Source organism: Lagenorhynchus albirostris, chromosome 13, assembly GCF_949774975.1.
Source record: "Lagenorhynchus albirostris chromosome 13, mLagAlb1.1, whole genome shotgun sequence".
Taxonomy (NCBI): Eukaryota; Metazoa; Chordata; class Mammalia; order Artiodactyla; family Delphinidae; genus Lagenorhynchus; species Lagenorhynchus albirostris.
The window spans coordinates 7,798,515-7,824,208 of NC_083107.1; the positions used below are offsets into that span (position 1 = coordinate 7,798,515).

The following is a 25,694-nucleotide window of genomic DNA, read 5'->3' on the forward strand; positions in this document are numbered from 1 at the left end:
TCCAGAGGCCTGTGTCCAGTGCCCCCTTGGTGACACACTGGCCATGTCACCCTGAGCAAGTCCTCTACACAGTGAGACTCTGTGTTTCCATCTCTGAAATGGGGATTGAAAGTATTCTACGTTGCAAGGCGAGTTGTGAGGGTCATTATGAATGTGATACTGCTCTGAAAACCGAGACCTAGTAACCCTTAGCTGTTAACGTTTCTTGAGTGATGAATCGGGGAAAGGTCCCTACCTGTCTGGGGTTGGGAGGGGGAGGTGTGATAGAGGAGGGCAGATCCAAGCTCCGTGGACAAGAGCCATCCCTCCACTGATTGGCCACTCGGTGGCCACTCGAGACAGAATTCCACTCGAGACAGAATCCCAGCTGTTCCTGGAGAGCCACCAGGAATCCAAGGTGGGGTGACTGTTTACATTCTGAATTGGAGGAGGATGCCGTGTAATATAATAGTTTCACTACTCTTCCTCCTTTGCTGAGCTCAAAATTATTTTCGAATTACAGTGCCTTTCCATCCCCATATGCTTATGAGGTCCCAGTTATATCACCTGGCAGGTAATGGAGACCAGCTGTCTCTGTACTCAGAGAAGGACTTTGGTCATTGCCTTCTGCTTGGAGACGGTCTTAATTGCACACACAGTGGTGCGTGAGCAAATGGACTTTCAATCTAAGCTCCTCCATCACAGCTCTGCACCCTTGGAGCCTGCCGCTGGCTTCCTGGTCGCCACCGTGAGGTGTGGGGTTCAGGCTGGACACTGGGACAAGGTCTGCCAGCCTTCACATGCTGAGGCCCAGGCTTAGCCCCTGAACTCAAGCAAAGAGCTTGGCCAAGTGTCTGACCCTTGGGCCCCACCCCCAGTACACATGTCTGCCCGTGATCAGATGCCCGGCCCTGCACATGCAAATCAGGTCAATGAGTAGGTCAAGGGAAGGTAGGTTTCAGGGGAGCTGGGGTGACGAGATCCCAGCAGTGCCTCCTGACTTAGAAGGAGGGAAAGGGGTAAGGACCGGTTTGCCCTGGTGGCCGAGAAAGAGACTCTCAGATGCAGTGGCTCTCCTCCCTGAGAGCTGCGTTTGGCCACTGAGTTTAGAGAGGCAGGTTCTCTGCCCTTGCTGATCTGTGGTCTTATTTAGGAGAGGAAATGGAAGCAGGAAGAGGGATTCAGGGTAAGCCATTGGAGGATGGAAAAGCAACAGTAGGGGGGTGCAGGGCAGCAGTCGAAAAAGCAGGTGGTCCCGGAACTCCAGGTGCGTGGAGGCCCGCAGGGAAGTGAAGCGGATGGGAGGGGAGCTGGATCCTTCTCCAGGTCACTGTCCAAGCACCGCGTGAGTTGTGGTTCTCTTAGAGTGGCTTTTGTGCTTTTGTTCTGGTTTTTTACTTTTGATTGGAGAATGATACACACGCAGAGACGGGCACGTGCTGCTCAATGAATTTCCAGACACGGAACACACTCCAGACCAAGAAACAGAATGAGACCAGTGCCCGGAGGCCCCTCGGTGCCCCTTCCAGTGGGCTCTAGAACTCATTCCCGGATGGTGGCCGCGTGTCAGCAGTGGAAGGACCCCTCTATCCCTGGTCGCTCTGGTAGGAGAGCCCGCATGCCTGCGCTGGAGGGGTGCACTGGGTTAGAGACATCCTTCCTCTCCGTAGACTCAGCATCTCCCACGGGGCCTGTGCTCACCCAGTACAGTTGAGTCTCGTTTTTCACGGTAGCTGTGTTCTATAAAGTCGCCGCAGACACTGAATTAGCGAGTCGTGAACCGTCGCTCCAGGGGGAATAAAGGGTTAGGTTCCTGTGAGCGCGCAATCACATTTTTCTCAAGTGATGGATACATAACCTTGTTTTATGTGTGTTTCTGTTTACAGACAGCTTATTTGATGTGTATTGTTGATTCACGAGCATCCAACTCCCAGCCGACAACAGTATAACTCACACCCGAGCGAAGCTCGTGTGACACGCGTGTCTTCTCCATAACACACATCACTGCCTTCTTGTGCTTAGGGGCCCCAGACAGCACTTCAGTAGATAGGGGGGCTATGTTAGACAGTAAAATCACCAAGAAAAAACACAAACGTGCACAAAATGTGACCCTAGGTACACTGTGAAAGGACCCTTGTTTACAGCCTGAGAGCAGAAACATGAAAGAAGCATCCCCTTGTTCCACATCCGCTGGGAACGTGTTCATCCCAGGACTCAAAGTTTTCATCGCTCTGTGCACGTCTGCAAATGACCATGAAGGGTCAGGACTATTGATTTGGGGGGTTATAAATACGTTTTAGCGAGTAGGCGAATTGTCAAATACAGAATTCCTGGACGAGGGCTGACTGTGTTTGTTGGATGAACAGAGGAAGGAATGGTAAGTTTCCTTCGGAGGTGGAGCGGGGACACAGCCGCGTCGCCATTATTAAAAATGGGGGCTTTCTCTGCCAGAAACCCTTTCTCATTCTTAAAATGCTCGGCACGGCTTTACACGTGCTCACGTGAGCGTTAAAAGCCCAAGTTCTCTGATAGCATCGCACGGCCTGCCTCACAGCCAGAACCGATACAGCGCGACAGCAGGCTTTGCCCGCTTGTGTAGATCAGGAGCTGTCCGTGTAAGGTGAGACTGACAGTAGATCCATAAATACTCTTAAAAAAACCTTCAACTTTCATACAGGAAGCCCGCAGTGTGGGTGAGGCCCATGTGTGCCCAGGGTCCCCTTCCCACCCCCAGCAGTCCCCTCAGTGTCTCTCCGGGCACACGGTCACCTCCGTGTAAACCAGGGTGATGGCAGAGGGGCTGGAGGGGAGACAGAAACGGGGGACGGCTCTGGCCTCAGCTCGTTGTCACGAATGCTGGCGATGCTCGCACGTCAGAGCAGAAATCTTAGCAAACTCGGGCCTCTCGGTCCGCAGAGGATATTGTGAAGAGCTGGGAATGAGCCGTGGAGATGCATTTTTAAGGTGACGACGTAACAAAAGAGACTTGAAGCTATGTGCCAGGGCGTTAGCACAGCTCTCTTGGGCTGCGTTGATTTGTGAAGAACTTTTTTCTCCTCCTTTCTACTTCTGCTTTCTGAATTTGTACCTTGTGCATGTGTATTTTTATGAGCAAGAAAGATATTTTCTGAAAGGAAGAAGGTTCTTTAAAATTGCTGCTCCAGAAGCGGCAGCATCTACCAAATGTTTATGAGGAGTAAGAAGCCTGCCGTCCTACTGTATGTTAGCTTAGGGCGGAGTATCTGCTTTATTTTCTTAGCCAGAGGGCAAGAAACGGTGGTGGTTTACATTGTACAGCTCACTGCCTCTCACTCAGAAGACGGCGTTCTTTTTGTTTTTAAGTTATTTTTTCAAGTATAGTTGATTTACAATGTTGTGTTAATTTCTACTGTACAACAGAGTGATTCAGTTATACATTTATATACATTCTTTTTAATATTCTTTTCCATTATGGTTTATCACAGGATTTTGAATGTAGTCCCCTTTGCTATACAGTAGGACTTTGTTGTTTATCCATTCTATATATAATAGTTTGCATCTGTTAACCCCAATCTCCCACTCCATCCCTCCACCACCCCTTGGCAACCACAAGTCTGTTCTCTATGTCTGTGAGTCTGTTTCTGTTCTGTTGATAAGTTCATTTGTGTCATATTTTAGATTCCACATGTAAGTAATATCATATGTTATTTGTCTTTCTCTTTCTGACTTACTTCACTTAGTATGATAACCTCTAGGTCCGTCCATGTCACTGCAAATGGCATTATTTCATTCTTTTTATGGCTGAGTAATATTCTGTTGTGTATATACACCACACCTTCTTTATCCGTTCATCTGTCGATGGACACGTAGGTTGTTTCCACGAGGAGACGGTGTTCTTGACGAGTCCCAGCTGTGTCCTGGCTGTCACAGGGGGTGTAGATCCCTGTTAGAGTCCCACCCTCGGGGTCCCCAGCCTCCTCTCCCCACTATCTGTAGGAACGCTGCCTGTGCCCTGTTCCATACAACTTTCTCCAGTGCGTTGTAAGATACTCTTTTTGGCTCAAATGGGTCATCCAACTGCATGGCGTAGGAATTCATCAGAGCCGTGTCAGTGCCGTCATGGTCAGAGTGACACCAGTGCCAGGAGCCCGACACTGAGCCCCCCCGGGGGCCGGGGAGCCAGCTGGAGCGCTGAGATGCCGGGGCCGCCTTGGCCTCGCACAGCCAGCCACCATTTGCCTCTGATTGAAAGCCCAGGATGGAAATGTTGTCTCCAGTACACTTAGTCTTGACTGAAGCATTAGAATATCTTGTTGACTGAAGTAGTGAGTTTCAACCTCTAGTCGAAGCCCTCTCTCCAGTCTCCCTGTGGTGCAGCAAAGGCCAGCACGTGCTGGGTATTGCTGGGAGGACCGTGTGACCAGACATCTGGGGCCAAAAGAGAGCAGAGGGCACGACCAGCCACTGAGCATGAAGGAAAGATCTAAGAGGAAGTGAAAGGGCCCCTTTAAGAGAAGTCCAGAAAGACAGATTGTGAGGACCCTCTGGAATGAGGGATGGGAAATGCAGACTTTCTGTAAAATACGCAGCCACCCAGCCTGCCTTCTGTGTGCCGGGCAATCACTGGGTTCTCTAGACAAGAAATAAAACGTAAAATTGTATTGTAGATAAGCTAATATTAGAACAGCACTTGGTATGTAGTCTCTGGCGTGTGTTTGTTTAGTAAATAAGTTCTAATGACCAGAAGCATATGTCAGGGCTTCCCTGGTGGTGCAGTGGTTAAGAATCTGCCTGCCAATGCAGGGAACACGGGTTCGAGCCCTGGTTTGGGAAGATCCCACATGCTGCGGAGCAACTAAGCCCGTGAGCCACAACTACTGAGCCTGCAAGCCACAACTACTGAAGCCTGTGCGCCTAGAGCCCGTGCACCACAACGAAGAGCAGCCCCCGCTCGCCACAACTAGAGAAAGCCCACGTGCAGCAACGAAGACCCAATGCAGCCAAAAATAAATAAATAAACAAATTTAAAAAATAATAATAAGGAAAGCATATGTCAGTGGGGTGGACGGTCATCTGGAAGATGTGTCGGGGCAAATGTCTCAATAGGGTTCCAGAGGGTTAGGAGGGAGAGCATGTCCAGCTCAGTGACCAGAACAGGCTTCATAGAGGAGATGGCATCCGGGTGCCGACTTGGTGGATGTGAGGGGGTGATCCTGGTGCCAGTGTCCAACTGCAACCGAAAGCGGGGTCCGGCTGCTCTCCTCTCAAAAGCCATTAAAGAGGCCAGGTTGGTGGAAGGGAAAGTTTGCTTTATTTTGGATGCCAGCAACTGGGGTAGGGGGCACCTGTCCAAAGGCCGACTCCCCCCCACTGACAGTCAGGGGGCAAGAGCTGTTATAGACAGAGCACAGGGGCTACACGCAGAAATAGCACAGGCAGCTCTGACGGTCATTGAGAAATTGGTCATCAGTGGTCTGACCAGCGTCATCTTGATTGTTTTAGGTACAGTTAATCTTTAGTTTTGGGGTCGGTTTTGTTTCCATGTCTTTGAGGCCAGTTCTTGGAATTGTGGCAGCTTGTGTCATGGAACTTCTTCCCCCTGGTGAGGGTTTCAGTGTCTATAAGACAGCTCACAGGAGACGGCTCAGAATATTATCTGTAGCCCTTGAGGAGGAACTATAGGTGCTTGGCTTTGCTTACTGACTCAACTATTACATTTGGCCCCCTTTGACTGTTTTCCTTTGTTGCTGCATTTTCTCACTTCTCGGAGTAAACTTATTCTTTGGCTAAAGGTTTTCCACAGACAAAAGGCAGGCGGAGGACATGGGGGGCAAGGACCACAGGGCCCTGATCCAATTCACAGCCTGTCCTGGACCGTGGCCACAGCCTCCCTCCTCGCCCCCCGCCTCCAGCCCGCTGTCCGCCTGCTCAGACTTACTCCTCACGCAGCCTCCAGGGCTTAAAGCCCTGTGGCTCCCCGTTACAGACAAGAAAAAGGCCAAGAAGGCCCCCTCGGTTGGCCTAGCCTGCGTTGCAGCCCCTCTGGGCCGGCGTGCTGGCAGTTCTGTCTTCTGCCCGCTCCACGTGGGAGGCCTTTCCTTACCCCTCTGCTCTGCCTAGAAGGTTCCTTCTCCAGGTCCCAACCACAGACAGCATCCTCAGGTCCTACCCACCGGTGTTACCCGGTGTCTATACAGCACGTTGTGAAGTGTAGCGTTTTCCAGTTTCCACTGAGTGACTTGTTTTTGCTTCGTCTCCTCCACTGGACTTGGAGCTCTTTGAAGAAACAGGTTTTTTATATTCTTTCACCTTAGCATTTAACACCATCCTGCCCATAGCAAACAGTGAGTGAATGAATGGGAGGGAGGAAGAAAGGAAGGCGGACGGGGAGTAGAAATGCTGGGCTCTGGCTAAGAATAGACATAGGGCTGGATTACACATTTGGAAGCAATCTGAGCAGACCTGAGTGTTGAAGGTCAGGAGTGGAACAGAGAACATTTGGGGAAGAAGAGAAAAAGGCTGAGGGTTGGGAACAAGGAGAAATTCCAGGTTTAGGAGCAAGAGTCCAGCAGGGACCTGCAGAGGGGATGCCCAAGGTGGACAGGCCTCCAGGATGGGTTATATGGCCACATCCGAGCTTCAGGGGTAAAGGACGGGAGAGTCCTCTGATCTGTGGTCCAGGGGTTGGGCGGATGGAGAGCGTAGTGCTCACGTTGTGTCAGGATCCAGGATGAGCTGAAGAGACACAGGCAGGAGCCCTTGGAGTTGAGGGCAGAGGAGGGTCGAGAATGGGGCTCCAAGGGGGTGGCGAGGCTCCTGGGGATGTTTTGTTGTTGTTGTTGTTTTGAGCTGTGGGAGACCCAAGTGTTTTGCAAAGCAACGGGGAAGTGGTCAGAGGCCAGGGAGAGCCTGAGAGGCCGGAGGGGACAAGGGGGTAAGTCGAGGAGATGGAGCAGGGTTTGCAGGGGCCAAGGACGGGTCAGTGCATGTGAAGCCCAAGGCTCGTCTCCACCTGCCGGGAGGCCAAAGCTCGCAGGGCGGTGGCTCTGTCCCTCGCCCCTCCTTGGCGACCAGGGGACTGGCAGAAGAGGGCTTCCATGTTGAACTAGAGGCGGAAGCCAAACCAAATAGGGTAAAATTCTAAACAAGCCGGAACAAGGGGTGCCATCTGTCAGGCCACAAAGAATGAGGGCGCCGACTCGCCCTGGCCTCCCTTGCGTGTGGCTGTGACCCGGGTGTGGCCTGTACCTGCTGGCGGGGCTGCCCTGTGGACACGGGAAGCAGGAAGGAGCCGGGTGAGGATGGAGGTAACCGTCCACTTGCTTTGTGGGCTGGCTGGCAAGTATTCAGAGAGGGCAGCTTGTGGGGAACCCTTGGATTCAGGGTGCTTTCCAGAGACCTGTGAGAAGCCACTTAGTTAATCATTCCGTTTCCTTGAAATGTTTTGGTTTTAAAGGCATTATTTCTCTTCTCTCCCGAACATCAAGGAAAACAGCCACGGCTTACTTTTGGTGTCAGTCTCCACAAGGGAAGGTTGTGCTTATAATTTCTAAAAGAAAAGAGAAGAAGAACGTCCCAAGTCAATCGGGTATTGGGTAGTATGTACTGGTCTAGCATGACAGGCCTATATTAAAGAAACCTGATCTTATTATGTACTGACGCTTATCTCATTCTCTAAGGTATCCAGTAGGAGGAAGGTGACTTTAAAATGTGTGTATAGGAGCAGTTGCATTTGATTCTTTGTGGCTCAGACTGGAGGAGCAGAATCTCTTTGATTTGTCTTTAAACTGAGAAAACAAAGTCCCTGAAAACAAAGTACTGGTGTCACCAGAGAGGCTCCCAGACCTCCTTCCCTGCCACTGTCTCCCAGAGCCCCTGTGCCGTGCTCTCTGGGTGGGAGAAGCCACAGGGGGGCTGAAGGTGACTAGGATTGTTTTGCATAACCTGTGTCTTTACCCACAGAGAAGGCAGCAGGGCCTGGGACCGACGGCCAGCCCGCGCCGCCCTGGATCACCGTCGGGCGACAGAAGCGGCGAGGGGCCCCGGAGCAGCCATCCAGCCAGGAAGACAAGCCTGGGGCCGGAACCTTGAAGTCTGACACAGGAAGGCCAGCCAAGGCACCCGAGAGAACCCAGGTGCTTAGAGCAAACATTCCCTGTCCCTGTGGATGCAGGGGAGAGCCCCTGGCGGGGCTGGGACCCGGGACCCCATGATGGCCTCATGTCCTGCACGGTCATTACAGGGACCGTCGCCTGTGATGACTGCTGCTGTCTGCCCTGTGCATGTGCTGGGCGACTAAGGCGTCAGAGAAGCCATGGATCACTCAGGCAGTGGAGACAGCCCTGTGCTCCCGGCCTCCTTGGCAACGCAGCTCAGCATCTGGAGGGATGGACCGGGGTTAAAATAACTTCTCAGTTGGACGCTAGGCGACCATGTCAACAGCTCCATCTCGACTCATTTTGCAATAATGACCGAGTTCTGCTTTTGCTGCTACACTGGCCACCCGCTGGGGTCCTTATTCCTCACCTAGGACTGCGGGGCTGGAACCTGGGGCTCCCTTTTACACTCCGGACTGAAAACAGCGTTACCAAACCCAAACGACTGCGCCTAGAAGCAGGCTGAGACTCACAGCTTTTGTGTTCCCCCAGTTGCCATGGTAAATCCCAAAGCACATTGCAGCCATGCGGGGAAGTGAGCCTGAGCCTGCAGTAGAACCTGCTTCTCTCCACTTTAACCAAAACCACAATCGTACCCAAGCTTGGAAACCCTCCTGCAGGCTTAGGGAGTTCATAAAACAAATATTCACCAGTGACCCCGGCATCCATGGTCATACCAAGTGTCATAAAAGTCTCAAAAACTATTTCCAAACACAGTTCATTTTGCCTTTCCGATGGAACCCTGCTGCCTGCCGTCTGGGGTTGAGGCCAGGGCTGGGGACAGGGCAGAAGCCAGGATGCCTGTGTGTGCCCAGGAGGCCTGCACGAGTGGACTCCAGCATCCTGGAGGCCAGATGGCAGCCAGTACCCAAAGCAGAGCTCCTCCGAGAAAGTGCCGGTAGCATGATTCACGTTGGCAGAAAAGCCCCGTGGCTCATTGCCTTTGGTTAGGTTTGTCCCCATCTGAATCTCAGGTGACAGGACAGCGTGTGTCTTTCTTACATCCTCACAGGAGTCCGTGAAGCAAGCTGACTTCGTCCGCAGCAAGTCTTTCCTGATGGCCCCTGCCAAGCCCACTGTGGACCAGAGGCAGGGGACAAAGCTCCACCTCCAGGAGGGGCTGCAAAGAGGGATCTCCTTGTCCCATCAGAACTTGGGTATGAAACCCGAAAATAGTACTGAACACTTTGAAATGCATTTCCAGGTTTGGTCCTGCCATGGTTCTTTTGTTTGTTCGTTTGTTTGTTTGTTTTTTGCGGTACGCGGGCCTCTCACTGTTGTGGCCTCTCCCGTTGCGGAGCACAGGCTCTGGACGCACAGGCTCAGCGGCCATGGCTTACAGGCCCAGCCGCTCCGTGGCATGTGGGATCTTCCCGGACGGGGGCACGAACCCGTGTCCCCTGCATCAGCAGGCGGACTCTCAACCACTGCGCCACCAGGGAAGCCCGGTCCTGCCATGTTTTGTTCTGTTTTGTTTTTCTGAATTACTTGCCACGTTGATTTTTTTAAAACAGCTTTTATTGACATAATCGTTTACATGGCAAAAAACTCACCCATTTTAAGCACACAGTTCAGTGAGTATCTATTTACTGAGCTGTCCAACCACCACAGTCCAATTTTAGAACATTTCCCTCACTCTAAAAAGCTACCTCATGCCCATTTACAGTCATTCACCATTCCCACTCCCCAGCTCTCTGTTTTCTCTCTCTCTATTTGCCTCTTTTGGGACATGTCTTATAAATGGCATCATAAAGTATGTGTTCTTTTGTATCTGCCTTCTTTCACCGAGCGTAATGTTTCTAGGTTCATCTTTGTTGTGGCATGTATCAGTATTTTTAGATTTAGTTTTCGTTGTGGTAAAATACACATGACAGAATTCCCCATCTTAACCCTTTTTCAAGTGTACAGTTCAGCAGTGTTAAGAATATTCACACACAGAGTGCTGGCAGCTTTATTGTGAAAGTTTCTCTCACCTCATTGCATCACTGGAACTGTTCGAGCCTGCTCTGAAGTCTTTTTAGCACATAAGTTATCCCACGCTGAAACCTTCTTTACAAGTGTACGGGCTTTATGTTTGAGACCACGGTTAAGACCTTGGACCTGTCGTTTAAAGGCGTGCAGGAGGCTTAAGTGCAAATCCAAACTCATTTCTCACGTTTCCGTTTGTTTTGTCTTCTCTCCAGCAGCCCAGTCGGCAGTGATGATGGAGAAAGAATTGCATCAGCTGAAGAGGGCCAGCTATGCCAGCACAGACCAGCCATCCTGGATGGAACTTGCCAGAAAGAAGTCGCAAGCTTGGAGCGACATGCCCCAAATTATAAAATAGGTTAACAGTGTGCTGGTAAAGAATGTCCACTATCTTGACGGGTCACTTTCTTTAAAACTGCCGCTAAATCAAGGCAAACAAACTGTGAAACTTGAGTGATTTTATCATCAGGTTACGGGAGAGCGAGCTCGGGGAAGAGGAAGAAACCAGGCAGACAAGTTGGACGGACACATCGCCAAGGGCCTGGGCCAGAGGTGCCCGAAGACAAGAAAACCATTGAAAAGGGCCAGGAACGAGGTTCTGTGCCCACAGGTATGAATGTGAGTCTTTCAGAATCCCCGGGGTAAAGAAGGCTCGGGCAGGGAAGGAATTGCAGATGAAGCGTGGATGCAGAGCTCGGAGGGCCTTCCGAGAGAACGTGTGTCTGCACCTCCATCTGAGATCAGCTGTGTCTCTGGCCATTGTCCTGCCTGTGGAGCCCATCTTCTCCTTTCATGTTTACTGTTAGGCATGACATTCATGGTAAAACAGGGATGCCGTTTCCAAGAGCAGCTATAACACGGTCCGTTTTCCTGAAGGCAGCTACTCCAGGAAGGAGTGGAAGGAACACAGCAGGGTTCATCAATTCACAGACTCTTTCCAAAATTAATTTTTAAACTTTTCCACTTGGCATCTGTGTCCCTCACTATTGCACAATGCATTGCCTGTTCAATAAAAGGTTTCAAACCTGCTTCCGTGACACGTGTTATTTCCGTGCTATTTCTACTCACGTTGAGAGAACGTCCTCCAGCAACTGAGTTAAATGCAATGTGTGGAATTTCGTTTAATATAGATCTCATGTCAAATCTCAGTTGGGTTGATTTGGGGGTTTGGGTTGTATGAGATCTTTTTTTTCCCCAGTAAAATTTTGGTCTTTGTTTTTGAAAATCAGAAGCTACTGTAGGCTTTTTGCTCTTTACAACTATTTGGTACAACATATTAAAAATAGAAAATTTCCTTTAAAGTTGCCATTCTTTCACATCTCATTAATCTAACCTGTATGTTTCTGTTGAAAACTAGGTTATCAGTGCATTAACCAGGATGATCCATGAGTGGAGAATGTGGAGAAGCCAGGAGAGTAAGAGCATATATTTGGGATATCAGAATTATGTCTCAATTATATAATACCTCTATTTTTAAAAACCTTTCCGATTTGTTCCTTTGAACAAGCTAATCTCCATGGGAATGTGTATAGCTGGGGACATTTGGCCATCAGAATCAGTAAGACGTCATATATAATTTGATTTTATATACCCTAAGTTCTGCTCCTTTTATTGTATTTTCTAGCTGTTAGAACTATACAATGTGGTCAGGTCTACCTGTATGGAAAAAGTCCTGGGATAGTTGTTTTTTTTCCCCAACCAAATTGATCTATTAACTGCATTCACTTAGAGAACATCAACGCCAAATTCCCTGCTGAATGTGCTCTAAACGAGAACTCCCTCCATCCAGCCTTGCTCCAAAAGCTTAGAGGTGCATAGTTTTAACTAGGAAAAAATACATGTTGTCTATTATTACTCAACACCATCATGTCTCCTATTAGCAGAACATTTCAGATGAACAGTTTTGAGGCAGTGGATTTCACTGTAAGATCAAAAGTATTTGGCTCCATTTTGTTGAAATAGAGGTTGATATTCTCTGTGTGTTGCAGGGCTGGGTTTCATTCTCTCTGGCACCAGGTAAGGTAGGAGGATATAGCATTTTAGGGCACGGAGAATTCCCTGCAGGGGGTGGGGGCGGCCCTGCAACTGCCACCTCTCCCTGTGCCCTGCATGGAGGTTGTGAGCTTCTTCCATAACAAGAAGAGCTGAGACAGAGGCCAAAATTTGGAGGTGATGTGGGAAGTCTAGACTGGAAATGGAGATGATAAAAGCCTGCAAGGAATTGTCAGCTTTTTTCAGGTTGTCAGGTTTTTCCTAAGAAGAGAGACAGCAAGCAATTACTGAGTTCCTCCTCTGTCCCGGGCACTGCTCTGAGTGCTTCGTACCTATTATTTGTAATCCTTTCCACAGTCCTTTGGAGATAAGTACCAATCTTTACCTTGCAGATGAGGAAATGGAAGCATTTCATTGAGATTAAGGTCACCTGCCCAAGACCTCATAGCAGAGCACCTGGTAAGTGGCCCCAGACCCCATGCTTTTAAACACTACCCTCAAGTGAATCCCCATTTTTAAAAGCATTAGTGTGGAGGTGAATCGGTGTCCTCAGAGACGTAACGCAGACAAGGGAGCTCTAAACTTGACCTTGAGGGCTCCTGCATGGCTATAGACTGAATTTTTGTGTCTCTCCAAAATTCATATGTTAAACCCTAATGCCCAGTGCAACAGTGTTAGGAGGTGGGGCGTTGGGGAGGTGAACAGGTCATGAGGATGGAGCCTTCATGAATGGGATTAGTGCCCTTATAAAAGAGACCCCAGAGAGCTCCCTTGCCCCTTCTGCCGTGGGAGGATACAGTGAGAAGGTGGCCATCTACAGACCAGGGAGAGGGCTTTCACCAGACACTGGGTCTGCTGGTACCTGGATCTTGGACTTCCTGTCCTCCAGAACTGTGAGAAACAAATTTCTGGTGTTTATAAGCCAACCATTCTGTTAACAGCAGCCCAACCAGACTAAGACATACATCCTGGAGACAAGCGTACCTCGTGATGTTTCCCTGGTGGCCATCTTGATTCCCACCCTAAAGTTCCTTAAAAGGACTGGAGAACGTGTGAGGGTTCTTTTGTACTTTATAATCATGAGCACCTACACGGACTGTGAGGTGTTCCCATTCATTCCTTCACTTCGTTCAGTCAACACCAGTGTGCGGGCGCTCTGCCAGGGCCTGGGGGCACCCTAATGAGCAAATGGGCAACACGCATTCTATTTAAGTGGGGGCACGCTGAGTAAATAACCGTGAAACCTGAGAAAAACACGGAACAATAGCAGTAAGTGCGATGGTGAGCCTGAAACAGAGGGACTTGGCTGTGGCCGAAAGGCTCCTGAAGATTGGGTGGTTAGGAAAGGGTTTGCTCGAGAGATGACCTAATTATAAAAATGAACGCGCCGTGCAGTGATCTGGGGGAGTACACTTGGAGAAGAGGGAACTGCTCAACCAAGTCCCAGGCCCTTGAACTTGGCCGGTTCAAGAACAGTGTAGCTGGCACGTGCAGGACAAGGGGAAGAAGCAGGTGCGGACATCAGGAAGCAGGTCATGTGGGGAGACAGATTTTGTGCTGAGTGCTTCGGGAAGTCAGTGTGATCTTGGGGTGGCCTCGGCCTGCAGTGGCTTGAAGGAGGATTTCGGTTTCCGGCCAGAGATTGAGGTCACGTAGTGGCAGTGAGAGTGCTGAATTCTAGCCACCAGACCACCAGGGACCAGTGGCCAGTGACAAGGCCCTGGCCTGTCAGCTGTGTAGAAGTGAATTTCCACATAGAGATGGAAAGTACTGAAACAAGTAAAGTGTTTATTAGGAGGAAAAGAGTATAGTACATGTGGATAGACGCCCTGGTGGGCTCAGAGAGAGAATCATGCCCTTTTGTAGTAGTTTGAATCACTTTTATGGGACGTTTCTTCCGGGTTTCCTTTGACCAGTCATCTTGCTTTGCCTTGTTCTGAGTCCATATTTGATTTATCTCAGGGTCCTCCCCTGTGTGCGTGTGCATCTCTTAGCCAAGACGGATTCTAGTGAAGAATCTATGGATAGGTTGACATCACTTACTATGAGGTGGCACCCCCTCCCTTTTTGATCTCCAAGGAGCGTTTCTGCACATGTGTAGTCGAGGAGGTCTCCTTGACTTTGAGAATGAGGAATATATGGTCTTTTATCTGGGCAGAGCCCAGCCTCCTCCATCATCCTGCTTTTATGGGGTTTCTCCCATTATGGAGTTTCTGTCCACAGGGGAGAAACTGTTCAGCCTGGGGCCCATCTATCTCCTGCCTCAAGTGAAGGGGAGTGATGGGAGGGGATGGGATTTATATTTTAAGAAGCTGGCTGTAGCTGATGGGTGGGAATGGATTGTGAGGGGACACAGTGGAAGCAGGAGGCTAGAAGGCTGTTGCCGTGGTCTGTGTGGGATCATCATGGTCTAGAGTCATGAGGGAGGTGGAGAGAAGTGGATGGATTCAAAATACTTTTAAAAGGTAGGGTAAAATCCAATATGCTGGTGGATATGATTTGGAAAAGGAAAGCGTGGCAGTGGAGATGACACCTAGATTTTTGTTCGAGCTCCTGATGAGTTATGTATCATTTATAGAAATGGGGACAGGGGAGATATGCCACAGAAGGAGTTCAGTTTTGCACGCCTTCAAGTTGAGATTCCCATTAAACATCTAAGGGGAATATCAAATAAAGTTATAAACGGGGACATCATCAGCTTTATATGGAGTAGGAATGCAGGGGTCTGAAAGAGGGAGAGAAGGGTCCCCAGACTGATCTGAGGAGAAAGAGGAGCCAGCAAAGGAGACAGGGAGGGTCTGTGAAGGAGGAGGAGGTGTTGGCAGAAAGAGGGAGGCATCAGCTGTGCAGGCGGGAGACAGGGAGGGTCTGTGAAGGAGGAGGAGGTGTTGGCAGAAAGAGGGAGGCATCAGCTGTGCAGGCGGGGACGTACCAAGACATGGGGTTGAGAGTGACCCCCGGCCCTGGGAACATGGAGGTCATAGGAGACCTTTTCGATATCAGTGGACTGGTGGGGGGCAGAAGCACAGGTAGAGTGGGCCAAGACCAGCCAATGTGTTGACACATCAGCTACACTCAGCTTTCAAGAACTGTTACTGTGGGGGCTTCCCTGGTGGTGCAGTGGTTGAGAATCTGCCTGCTAATGCAGATTAGCAGATGCACGGGTTCGAACCCTGGTCTGGGAGGATCCCACATGCCGCGGAGCAACTAGGCCCGTGAGCCACAACTACTGAGCCTGCACGTCTGGAGCCTGTGCTCCGTAACAAGGGAGTCCACAATAGTGAGAGGCCCGTGCACCGCGATGAAGAGTGGCCCCCGCTTGCCACAACTAGAGAGAGCCCTCGCACAGAAACCAAGACCCAACACAGCAAAAAGGAATAAATTAATTAATAAACTCCTACCCCCAACATCTAAAAAAAAAAAAGTCCTTGATATCATACTTATTAAAAACAAACAAACAAACAAAAAAGAACTGTTACTGTGAATGGGAGCTGAGGAAATGGCCGTAGCTAGAGGTGGGAGAGGTGTGTAGCCAACAGAGGGTTTGTGGTTTGTTTTTTTCACAAGAGACATGCAAGAGCGTGTTTATGCGTGGATGGGAGTAAACTTGGAGGGGAGCGGGGAGAATTGATGATCTTTGTGAAGCGCACCTCACTTTCCAGGGCTTCCAACAAGGATGAAATGCCTGCGCTTGTGGGCTGTTCTCGTTCCTGGAACCAGGAGCCCCCCGGTTTTGATCCAGCTGCCAGGGGAGGCCCCATGGTGATGGCAACATCCTGGTTACATTCTCCCCGCCTGCCCTGGGTCTTCCGTTCCCACGGCCCCCTTCACGCCTGGACGTGTGCATTTTGGGGGCTTGTTGCTGTCTTTCCCCAGAACTTGGCCCCTGAGCAGTCTGCAGAAGGAGTCCACGCGCACCTGGCGTTCTTTGTCTTGGTCAAGCCTATTAGATATTTGGGGGTGTGGGGGTGTCTCCTGGAGGGGACGTTGCCTCTCTAGCTTCCTCATCCTATAGCCTGCCCCCGCCAGCGGGGCAGATCGCTCTTGGTTATCTCAAGCGCATCAGGCCTACCTTGACCCCTCCACACACAACACCACTCCGAGCAGCTTAACAGAATTGCTCCAAAACAAATGGCGGCGTCTTGCTGAGGGGAATTTTGATGAATAAGTTTTTCTCCACTTCAAGCCGGTCCCGTTGTTTGAAGAAAGAAGAGAGAATTGACTTCTTCTCACTCCACAGGGAGCAAACCAGGACCAGAAATGAATGTTCAAGAGAAGGACTAATGAAGAAAAGTTTTAACACTCACAGTTGTCAGGCATGGGACAGGATGCCCAGTCAGGGGTGAGCAAGCAGTGGGAGGATGGCCATCCCTCCGGGCTGACGTACGTATGTCCGCCCCTGGAAAGGACTTTGGGCTGGGCGGCCTCCCCAGCCTGGAGTTACTGTGTATCTGCAACCTGCAGTGGTCCAGGTGGGGCCTTGTACGTTCGTTTTTAATACAGTTACATTACATTGCTCTTAATCTGATTATTACCAAGAAGTAATCATCCAGAAATTCATCCAGGTGGGCTTTCATGCAGAATGTAGTTGTCCAGAGTGCTTTGGAAGCTTTTGATTACCCGGAGAAGGAAGCCAGGTGGAACCAGCCAGTTGGAAGATGGTTCTTCCCAGTCCTCTCTAGAGATGTATGTGATGGAGAGAGGGATCCAGATCTGCCGCCCCACCAAGTACTAAATCTTCTGGTCGGTTCTGTGTAACTCCCATGTGGACAGAGATACTTATTCCTTGGTGGATGAAAATCATCTCTAGCAAATAGGCTTTTCAGGGCCAAAGAGCAGAAGTAATGCAAGCTGAACGCATGTGTTTTGGGTAATAGCACAGGTGTTCAGGCAGTCGTTGACATTTGCTTTATCCACGTGCTCTAGCTTCCTTCCTGCCTCCTCCGTAGGGAAGGTATCCTCATTAGCATGGAAATAAGGGAGAGATGTGTTTGTGATGCCCAAAAGATTCTCAAAAACACCAACAGTCAGGCTGGTTGCAGGGTGTCCTCCAGGAGTTTGCTTATTGACTTCTAAAAGCACCCAGAAGTATCTGCAGGGAGGCCAGAGGCCTCCAGACCTGCACAGCCCTGAGCATGAGCAAACCTCCCTGCCGAGAGCCTAGCTTGACAGTTGCTATTACATTTTGAGAAAACAGAAAGTCACCGTTTAGCTCACTATCCAATAAAGAACAAGTTGCCCCTGGAAGATTCCCCACAGGAATAAGAATTCTGGTATTGGGCTTCCCTGGTGGCACAGTGGTTAAGAATCCGCCTGCCAATGCAGGGGACACCGGTTCGAGCCCTGGTCTGGGAAGATCCCACATGCCGCGGAGCACCTAAGCCCGTGCGCCACAACTACCGAGCCTACACTTTAGAGCTCTCGAGCCACAACTACTGAGCCCACGCACCACGACTCCTGAAGCCCGCGCACCTAGAGCCCATGCTCCGCAACAAGAGAAACCACTGCAATGAGAAGCCTGCGCACCACAACAAAGAGTAGACCCCGCTCGCCACCACTAGAGAAAGCCTGCGCGCAGCAATGAAGACCCGACGCAGCCAAAAATAAATAAATACATAAGTAAATTTATTTTAAAAAAAGAATTCTGGTATCAAACTTAGGAAAATGCAGAATTGCTACCAAGACAAAGGAAACTAGAGGCAAGTCATTAGGGAGTCCTTTAGACAAAATAAACCCAATCCTTCAGAAGCTGAAGCCTTTAAATTGAGATGCTCCATCTTTCTTCCCAAAGGAGGGGGAGGAGGGAGATGAACAGATTATTTCCACTGTCTACCACTCCCCCCACTTCATCGACCAGCTCATCCGTAAGGCTCAGGCCCTCCCATCAGGTGGCCTTCCCGGGCTCCCACGAGGGCAGAGCAGGGGGCAGAGTCCGGATGCTCACAACCGTGCTGAGTGCAGGGCAGCCCTCAGGAGCCCTCACCCCACATTGCCTTGCCTCTTGGAACTCTGTCCACTGGGGGTGCTGAAATGCTTCGAGCCCCTGGAAAATTTACAAAGAGTGTGGGCCTGGGCACTAAATTCAAAGGCGCCAAGTTGGAGCCGACTTTCCTGGCAGTGGTTGGAGCCAGACATGTCTTGGGTCACCCAGGGACCCTGGAAGTCCCAGCAGCTCCTGCCCTGATAGGCTGCCGTTCTGTGCATCCACTGTCCACGTCTGCACAGGCTGCAGCAGGTTTCCAGAGCTCTCTTCTGTTTATGGTCTCTTCCCAGTGGGTGCTGGGCTTCCAAGCTATTATAGGCTTAATTGTGTCCCCTAATTCAAATGTTGAAGTCCCAACCCCCCAGTACCTCAGAATGTGACTGTCTTTGGCAATAGGCCTTTAAAGAAGGCCTATCTTCATGAAGTTGAATGATTTCACTGTGGTGGGCCGTTATACAATACGACTGGTGTCCTAATAAGAAGAGATTAGAGCACAGACGCACACAGAGGGAAGACCGTGTGACCACACAGAGAGAAGCCACCGTCTACAAGCCAGGGGGAGAGAGCTCTGAAAAAACCAATCCTACCGATACCTTGATCTTGGACTTGTGTCCTCCAGAGTCATGATAAAATAAATTTCTTGTTTAAGGCACCTAGTCTGTGGTGCTTTGTTATGACAGCTCAAGCAAACTAACGCACATAACTAGTGGGGTCTACATTTAGAGCTGGGGTTGCCTCTCTGGGTCTGGGCTGGGAGAAGTGACCTCTTGGGTCTCACCCACTCTAAGCCTTTGTGGTGAGCCACAAACAAGGTCAACTTATTACCTTTGTGGTGAGCCACAAACAAGCTTTGATACTTCTGGCAGGTGATTGTTTATTTTAAAAAGAGAATAATCCTCAGTTTTTAATTCTTTCTCTCTAATTTCTGATACTTCGGTCTCTGTGCCCCTTACTGGTTCTCAGGACATTCCTTTGGTTCAGTCTGGAAGGTGCAGGTTCCATTTGCAAGGTTCCCATCAGCCCTGACAGTGCCATCTTTTACTGGTGACTTTGTGCCCTCAGCAGTGTCCGGCAGAGTGGTGTACCTGGTGCAGAGTAGATGCTTAGTTAATGTCTGCTGAATGGAGGAATAAACAAGGTATTTAGCAACACGGATGTTTCCGTGCAGGGTCAGTCTATCAGAAAACATCATTCTAGTTACACACACCTCACCTTCATTCATTCCCTGCTTGTCAGAGTCCAGCCCAAAGGTTCTTAGTTGGAGTGGAAGGGCAGGGGGAGATAAAGGAGGAGGTAGGTAAAAGAATCAGAAATTCCAAGGGGAGTTTTTCAGACTACCCAAGGCTGCTCTTCTCTGGTGCCTATCAGACCAAAACTACCCGGTATGTGGAATGCAGCCTTTATGTTGGCATTTGGTGGCCCCAAACATGGTGAATGTTCTTCATCAGTGTTCCGTGCGCACACAGGAAATGCTGTTGTTGGGTGGAATTTTTGTAAATGTCAATTAAGTCAAGTTGGTTGATAGTGTTGTTTGGGTCATTTATATCCTTACAATTTTCTGCCTCCTTGTCCTATCATATGCTGAAAGAGGAGGGTTGAACTCTCCAACTCTAATAGCCTATTTGCCTATGTCTTCTTTCAGATCTATTTGTTTTGGCCTTGTGTGTGTGTGTGTGTGTGTGTATATATATATATATATATATATATATATATATGTTTTTTTTTTTTTTTTTTTTTTTTTTTTTTTTTTTTGCGGTACGTGGGCCTCTCACTGTTGTAGCCTCTCCGGTTGCGGAGCACAGGCTCCGGACATGCAGGCTCAGCAGCCATGGCTCACGGGCCCAGCCGCTCCGCGGCATGTGGGATCTTCCCGGACCGGGGCACGAACCCACGTCCCCTGCATCGGCAGGCGGACTCTCCACCACTGCACCACCAGGGAAGCCCAATGGCCTTGTGTATTTTGAAGCTCTGTTGTTAGAGGCAGACACATATACGATTATTATGTCTTCTTGGATATTTGACTCCTTTATCACCATGTAATATCTCTTTAACCCTAATAATCTTCCTTGCTGTGAAGTTTACTTTAAAATTAATATAGCAACTCCAACTTGCTTTTGGTTAGTGTTTGTATATCTTTCTCCATCCTTTTACTTTTAACCAGTGCATGACTTTATATTTAAAGTGGGTTTATTGTAGGTAGCATATAGTTGAGGCATGCTTTTTTTGTTCAATCTCAGTCTTTTAACTGATATGTTTGGACCATTCATATTTTAACTGATTATTGATATGGTTGCATTAAAATTTACCATTTTACTAGCTGTTTTCTATTTGTTCCACTTGTTTTTTGTTCTTTTTTCCTCTTTTACAGTCTTCTCTGGGTTTCAGTATTTTTTTATGGTTCAATTTTATCTCCTCTAGTGACTTATTATTTCTTTTAAAAAAACAGATTTTTGAATTGATAAAGAGAATGTGATATATATGAAATCTTGACATTTGTGACAATGTAGATGGACCTTGAGGGCATTATGCTGAGTGAAATAAGTCAGACAGGGAAAGACAAATACCATATGATCTCACTTATATGTGGAATCTAAAACAAAAACAGAATAAAAGGGAGCTCACAGATACAGAGAACAGACTGGTGATTGCCAGAGGCAGGGTGTAGGGGGGTGTGGAGGAGGATGAAATGGATGAAGGGGGTCAAAGGGTACAAATTTCCAGTTATTTAAAAATAAGTCATGGAGGGCTTCCCTGGTGGCGCAGTGGTTGAGAGTCCGCCTGCCGATGCAGGGGACACGGATTCATGCTCTGGTCTGGGAGGATCCCGCATGCCGCTGAGCGGCTGGGCCCGTGAGCCATGGCCGCTGAGGCTGCACGTCCGGAGCCTGTGCTCCGCAATGGGAGAGGCCACAACAGTGAGAGGCCCGTGTACCGCAAAAAAAAATAATAATAAAAAAATAAGTCATGGGGCTGTAATGTACAGCATGGTGACTATAGTTAATAACACTGTATTGTATACTGAAAGTTGCCAAGAGAATAAATCTTAAAAGTTCTCATCACAAGAAAAAAAATTGTAACTATGTGTGGTGATGAATGTTAACTAGACTTATTGTGGTCATTTTGCAATATATACAAATATTATGTTGTACACCTGAAACTAATGTAATATGTCAATTATATCTCAGATTAGAAAAAACATTTAAAATCATTGCCCTAGAATTTATAATATTCATTTTAAATAATCTGAGTCTTTCTTCAAATAATATACTATTTCACAAGTATTATAAGGATTTTATAACAGCATACTTTCAATTCTTCCCTCCCACCTCTTGCGCCATTGTTGTCATACATTTTACTTTTACATATGTTATAAACACATATTTCACTGTTATATTTGCTTTTAACAGTTATCGTTTGGAGCAAATAAAAATAAAGAAAAATGATTTTACTTTACCTTCATTTATTTATGATGCTCTTTTGACCTTTATCATATTCTTTCTGCCTAAAGAACTTCCTTTAACATTTATGGCTGGGTAGGTTTGCTAGCAATGAATTCCTCAATTTTCCTGTCTGAGAAAGATTTGATTTTGCATATCTTTCATTTTTTTAAGGCTATTTTAACTAGGTATAGGGTTTTGAATTGTGAGATTTTTCTCCCAGAACTTTAAAGATGTTAATACATTGTCTTCTGGCTTGCATGGTTTCTGACAAGTATGTTGTAGTTCTTACCCTTGTTCCAGTGTAGATAATATATTTATTTTCTTGACTGCCTTTAAGATTTTCCCTTTGTCTTTGGTTTTCAGCAGTCTGTATGTGATATATCTAGGTATGTTTGTTTGTTTGTGGTATTTATCCTTTTGTTTTTCTCTGATATTCTTGGATCTGTGATTTTGTGTCTGTCACTAATTTTGGACAATTCTCAGCCTTTTTTTCTTTTCAAATATTTCTTCTGCCCATCTTCTCTTTCTTCTCCTTCTGTGATTCAAATTACGCTTATGTCTGATAATGTCCCATGCTTTAGAATGATCTGTTCTTTTTTTTCCCCTTTGGGGCCATTATCTAGTGATGATATATTTCTTCTATTTTTTAATTAATTAATTGATTAATTATTTTGGCTGCACCGGGTCTTAGTTGCAGCACAGAGGATCTTTGTTGTGGTATGTGGACTTCTTGCGGCATGCGGACTTCTTGTGGCATGTGGACTCTTAGTTGTGGCATGTGGACTTCTTAGTTGTGGCATGATCTGTTCTTTGTTTTCACTCTTTTTCTCTTTGGTTTCAGTTTGTGTAATTTCTATTAAATTTCTTCAAGTTCATTCTTCACTTAATTCAGTCAATTCTAATGATGAACCCAAAAGCCCTTTTTATTCCCATTACTGTGGGTTTTTTAAAAAAATTTTTAGCATTTTTAAAAATATATTTTATCCATTTATTTTCCTTTTCTTTCTTTCTTTCTTTTTTTTTTTTTTGCTGCATCGGGTCTTAGTTGTGGCACACAGGATCTTTGTTGAGGCGTGCGGGATCTTTTCGTTATGGTGTGCGGTCTGCTCAGGTTTCTCTCTAGTTGTGGTGTGCGGGCTTCTCTTTAGTTGTGGCACATGGGACTGAAGGGGTCGTGGGCTCTGTAGTTGTGGCATGCAGTCTCTAGAGCACGTGGGCTCTGTAGTTTGCGGCACGCTGGTGGGCTCTGTAGTTTGCGGCACGCTGGTGGGCTCTGTAGTTTGCGGCACGCTGGCTCTCTCGTTGAGGCACACGAGCTCAGTAGTTGTGGTGTGCAGGCTTAGTTGCTCTGTGGCATGTGGGATCTTAGTTCCCCAATCAGAGATCGAACTTATGTCCCCTGCATTGGAAGGCAGATTCTTCACCACTGGATCACCAGGGTAGTCCCTTTTTAGCATTTTAATTTGATTCTTTTTCATGGTTTCTATTCCTCTGCTGAATTTACCTTGCATGGTATCTACTTTTTCTTTTAGGTCTTTTAAAATATTAATCATAGTTAATGTCTGATAATTCAACGCATGTGAGTCTGGTTCTCATGATTGTTTCATCTCTTCAGACTGTGTTTTCTTGTCTTTTTGTGTGCACATAATTTTTTTATTGGAAGTTGGAAATGCTGAATAGGACAATAGATACTAAGCTAAGTATTTTTTATGTTTCAAGATGGACCTGCCTTTCCTTCTCCTCAGACTTAGGGTGGTGAGTTGTGTTACTCTAGTCAGGAATTGGGCTGGTTTGGAGTTTCTGATTGGTTTAGCCACCTTCACTGCACTAGAGGCTTCAAGTCCCTCTAGCAGTCTATATTTATGCTGTGGGCTAATTTGCCAGTGAGTTTTTCTGAATTTGTGCTCTCCATTTGGTTTTGGATCTTCCTGCTACTCCCCAGAGAGAATCGATCTCATATAGTTCTCCCTGATGTATTCCACCATTAGTTTTTATTGGATGCTTGCTAGCATATGTGAGGGAACAGGGTAGGTGGGTCATTCTCTGATATTCTGATTAAGCCTCAGTCTTAGGAAACCCTGTAAACCTGGGTCTCAGAGGTGCAACCTTCACAAGAATTCCTGTCCCTCCCCCAGGGGTAGAGCGTTTTATTTTCTGTTCTTCCCTACCTGCAGCAGGTTTCCACTGATGACCTTAGGGTACCGTTTTTGTCACCCTTCCCTCCACATATTAAGGCTTTTGTTCTCCAGGGAAGATATGGGATGTGGGTCAGCCAATTTCGTCAGTGGCTCATGTTCGCCTCTCTCAGTCAGTAACACAGGAGAGTTTTCTCAGAAATCTTTTCTAATCCTTTCTACAGTCACCTGGTGGAATTCCTGGGGGGAAATCCTGCAAGAGAAGCCTCTCTTATATTAGCTTCCATTCGGCTGTTAGCAATTTGTTCAGAATTTCTAACTGAATCATCATAGTGACCTATAAGTGTTCAGTGGCTTCTGTTCTAGGTAAGCAAATGCTTGTGTCCTTTTTCTCCTAGCAAGCATCTGTCTCTCTCCAGATTTCAGGTAAATTGTTTGTCTTGCAACCTCAGTTCTCTAATGCGACCAAGATAAGTCATTAATTTGTAGTGTGCCTTGCTATTTTCTTATTGAAAGTGTGGTAACCACTCTCTTTCAAGCTCTCTACACCTCTGGGCCGAAACTGGAAGTCTGCATTGGCATTTTAATTAACACAATGCCCTGGGAAGAAAACAAACAAATCAGATTTCCAGTTTTTCCTGTCATCTTCATGCATCGAAAGCCAGAACTGGGCTTCCCTGGTGGCGCAGTGGTTAAGAATCCGCCTGCCAATGCAGGGGACATGGGTTCAAGCCCTGGTCTGGGAAGATCCCACATGCTGCGGAGCAACTAAGCTCATGCGCCACAACTACTGAGCCTGCGCCCTAGAACCCGTGTGCCACAACTACTGAGCCCGCATGCTGCAACTACTGATGCCCGCATGCCTGGAGCCTGTGCTCTGCAACAAGAGAAGCCACTGCAATGAGAAGCCCGTGCACCACAACCAAGAGTAGCCCCTGCTCAGCTCAACTAGAGAAAGCCCACGCACAGCAATGTAGACCCAGTGCAGCCAAAAATAAATAAATTAATTAATTTAAAAAAAAACTGGAAAAAAATTTTCTGTCAAGAGTAAAGGCACCTCCACGTAGAGTTAATGCCTCCAAGACTATAGTTTTTACCTTTATATCTTCATTATGACTTCAGATCATGGTGTAGTAAGTTGTTTTCTCACAGTAAACAAGTGTTAGTCAATAAGCTGTTAATACTGTGAGCTCCTTTCAGCCACACTTGGAAACATTCCTATCCTTATGTCCTTAATCTACTGGGTTCTAGTATTTATTATCTGGTTTCTGGGGAGTAGAGTCCTACTTACAATCCCTGTTTTCTTTGATTTCTCTCACTTGTACTTCCTTTTATTTAAAAAGACTTTTTACAAAGTTTTCATGAGGAAGAAATCAAAACCTGATTTTCTAAAGACCTGGAAAACTGGGCTTTTTGTTGGAAGAAGAAAATAAGCAAACAACAACCAAATTCCTCTCTGTTTCTACATCTTCTTATGGCTTCCATGGTAAATAGTCCATTTCCAAGATCAAATGCATGTGATTAGAGACAATGTAATTTAGGAATAAAAAGAAGATTTTAAAATAACAGTCTTTAAAAATAAAACGGAGATTTTTATGACCTAGAGTTCAAGTTTATAGCAGTTTGGAAATAGGTGTTGAAAACTAGGAAGTTTAGTATTTTCCCCCACTTGTGTTTTCTTTTTTACAACTCAAGATAAGCATGCACACAGTTTTAAAAATCATAACTTATAGCAGAGGTCAGCAAACGTTTCCTGTAAAAGGCCAGATAGCAAGTATTTTAGGCTTGCAGGCCATACAACTTTTGTTACAATTACTCAGCTCTGCCATCATTAACACAAAATCAGCCATAGGTAATACAAATGAGTGTGACTGTGTCCCAGTAAAACTTCATTTACAAAAACAGGCAGCAATCCTGTGGATCATAATTTGTTGACTCTTGAGCTATAGAATAATTTGAAATGAAAAATCAAAGCCTTGCACTCCCAGAGGCCATTTTCTGTATTCTTTGGGTGGCTAAACCCATAATTCTAGATAATATGTGTATAACTCTATTTCTTGAT

At 47.3% G+C, this 25,694-nt stretch overlaps 1 protein-coding gene across 12 annotated transcripts in view; it reads left to right on the plus strand.

Moving 5' to 3' along the window:
• Positions 1-25,694, plus strand: part of CRACDL (CRACD like) — a 175,918-nt gene that overhangs the window by 111,714 nt on the left and 38,510 nt on the right. For 6 of the 12 annotated variants that reach the window (XM_060169453.1, XM_060169446.1, XM_060169452.1 and 3 more), the window contains 3 exons: positions 7,921-8,093; positions 9,127-9,271; positions 10,298-11,110. In XM_060169453.1, coding sequence (XP_060025436.1) covers positions 7,921-8,093; positions 9,127-9,271; positions 10,298-10,440 — 461 coding nt within the window. In that variant the 3' untranslated portion in view covers positions 10,441-11,110. Of the gene's footprint in view, positions 1-7,920; positions 8,094-9,126; positions 9,272-10,297; positions 11,111-12,431; positions 12,450-25,694 lie in introns of those variants that run through there. The other 6 variants (XR_009544138.1, XR_009544135.1, XR_009544136.1 and 3 more) reach the window with 6 other exon arrangements.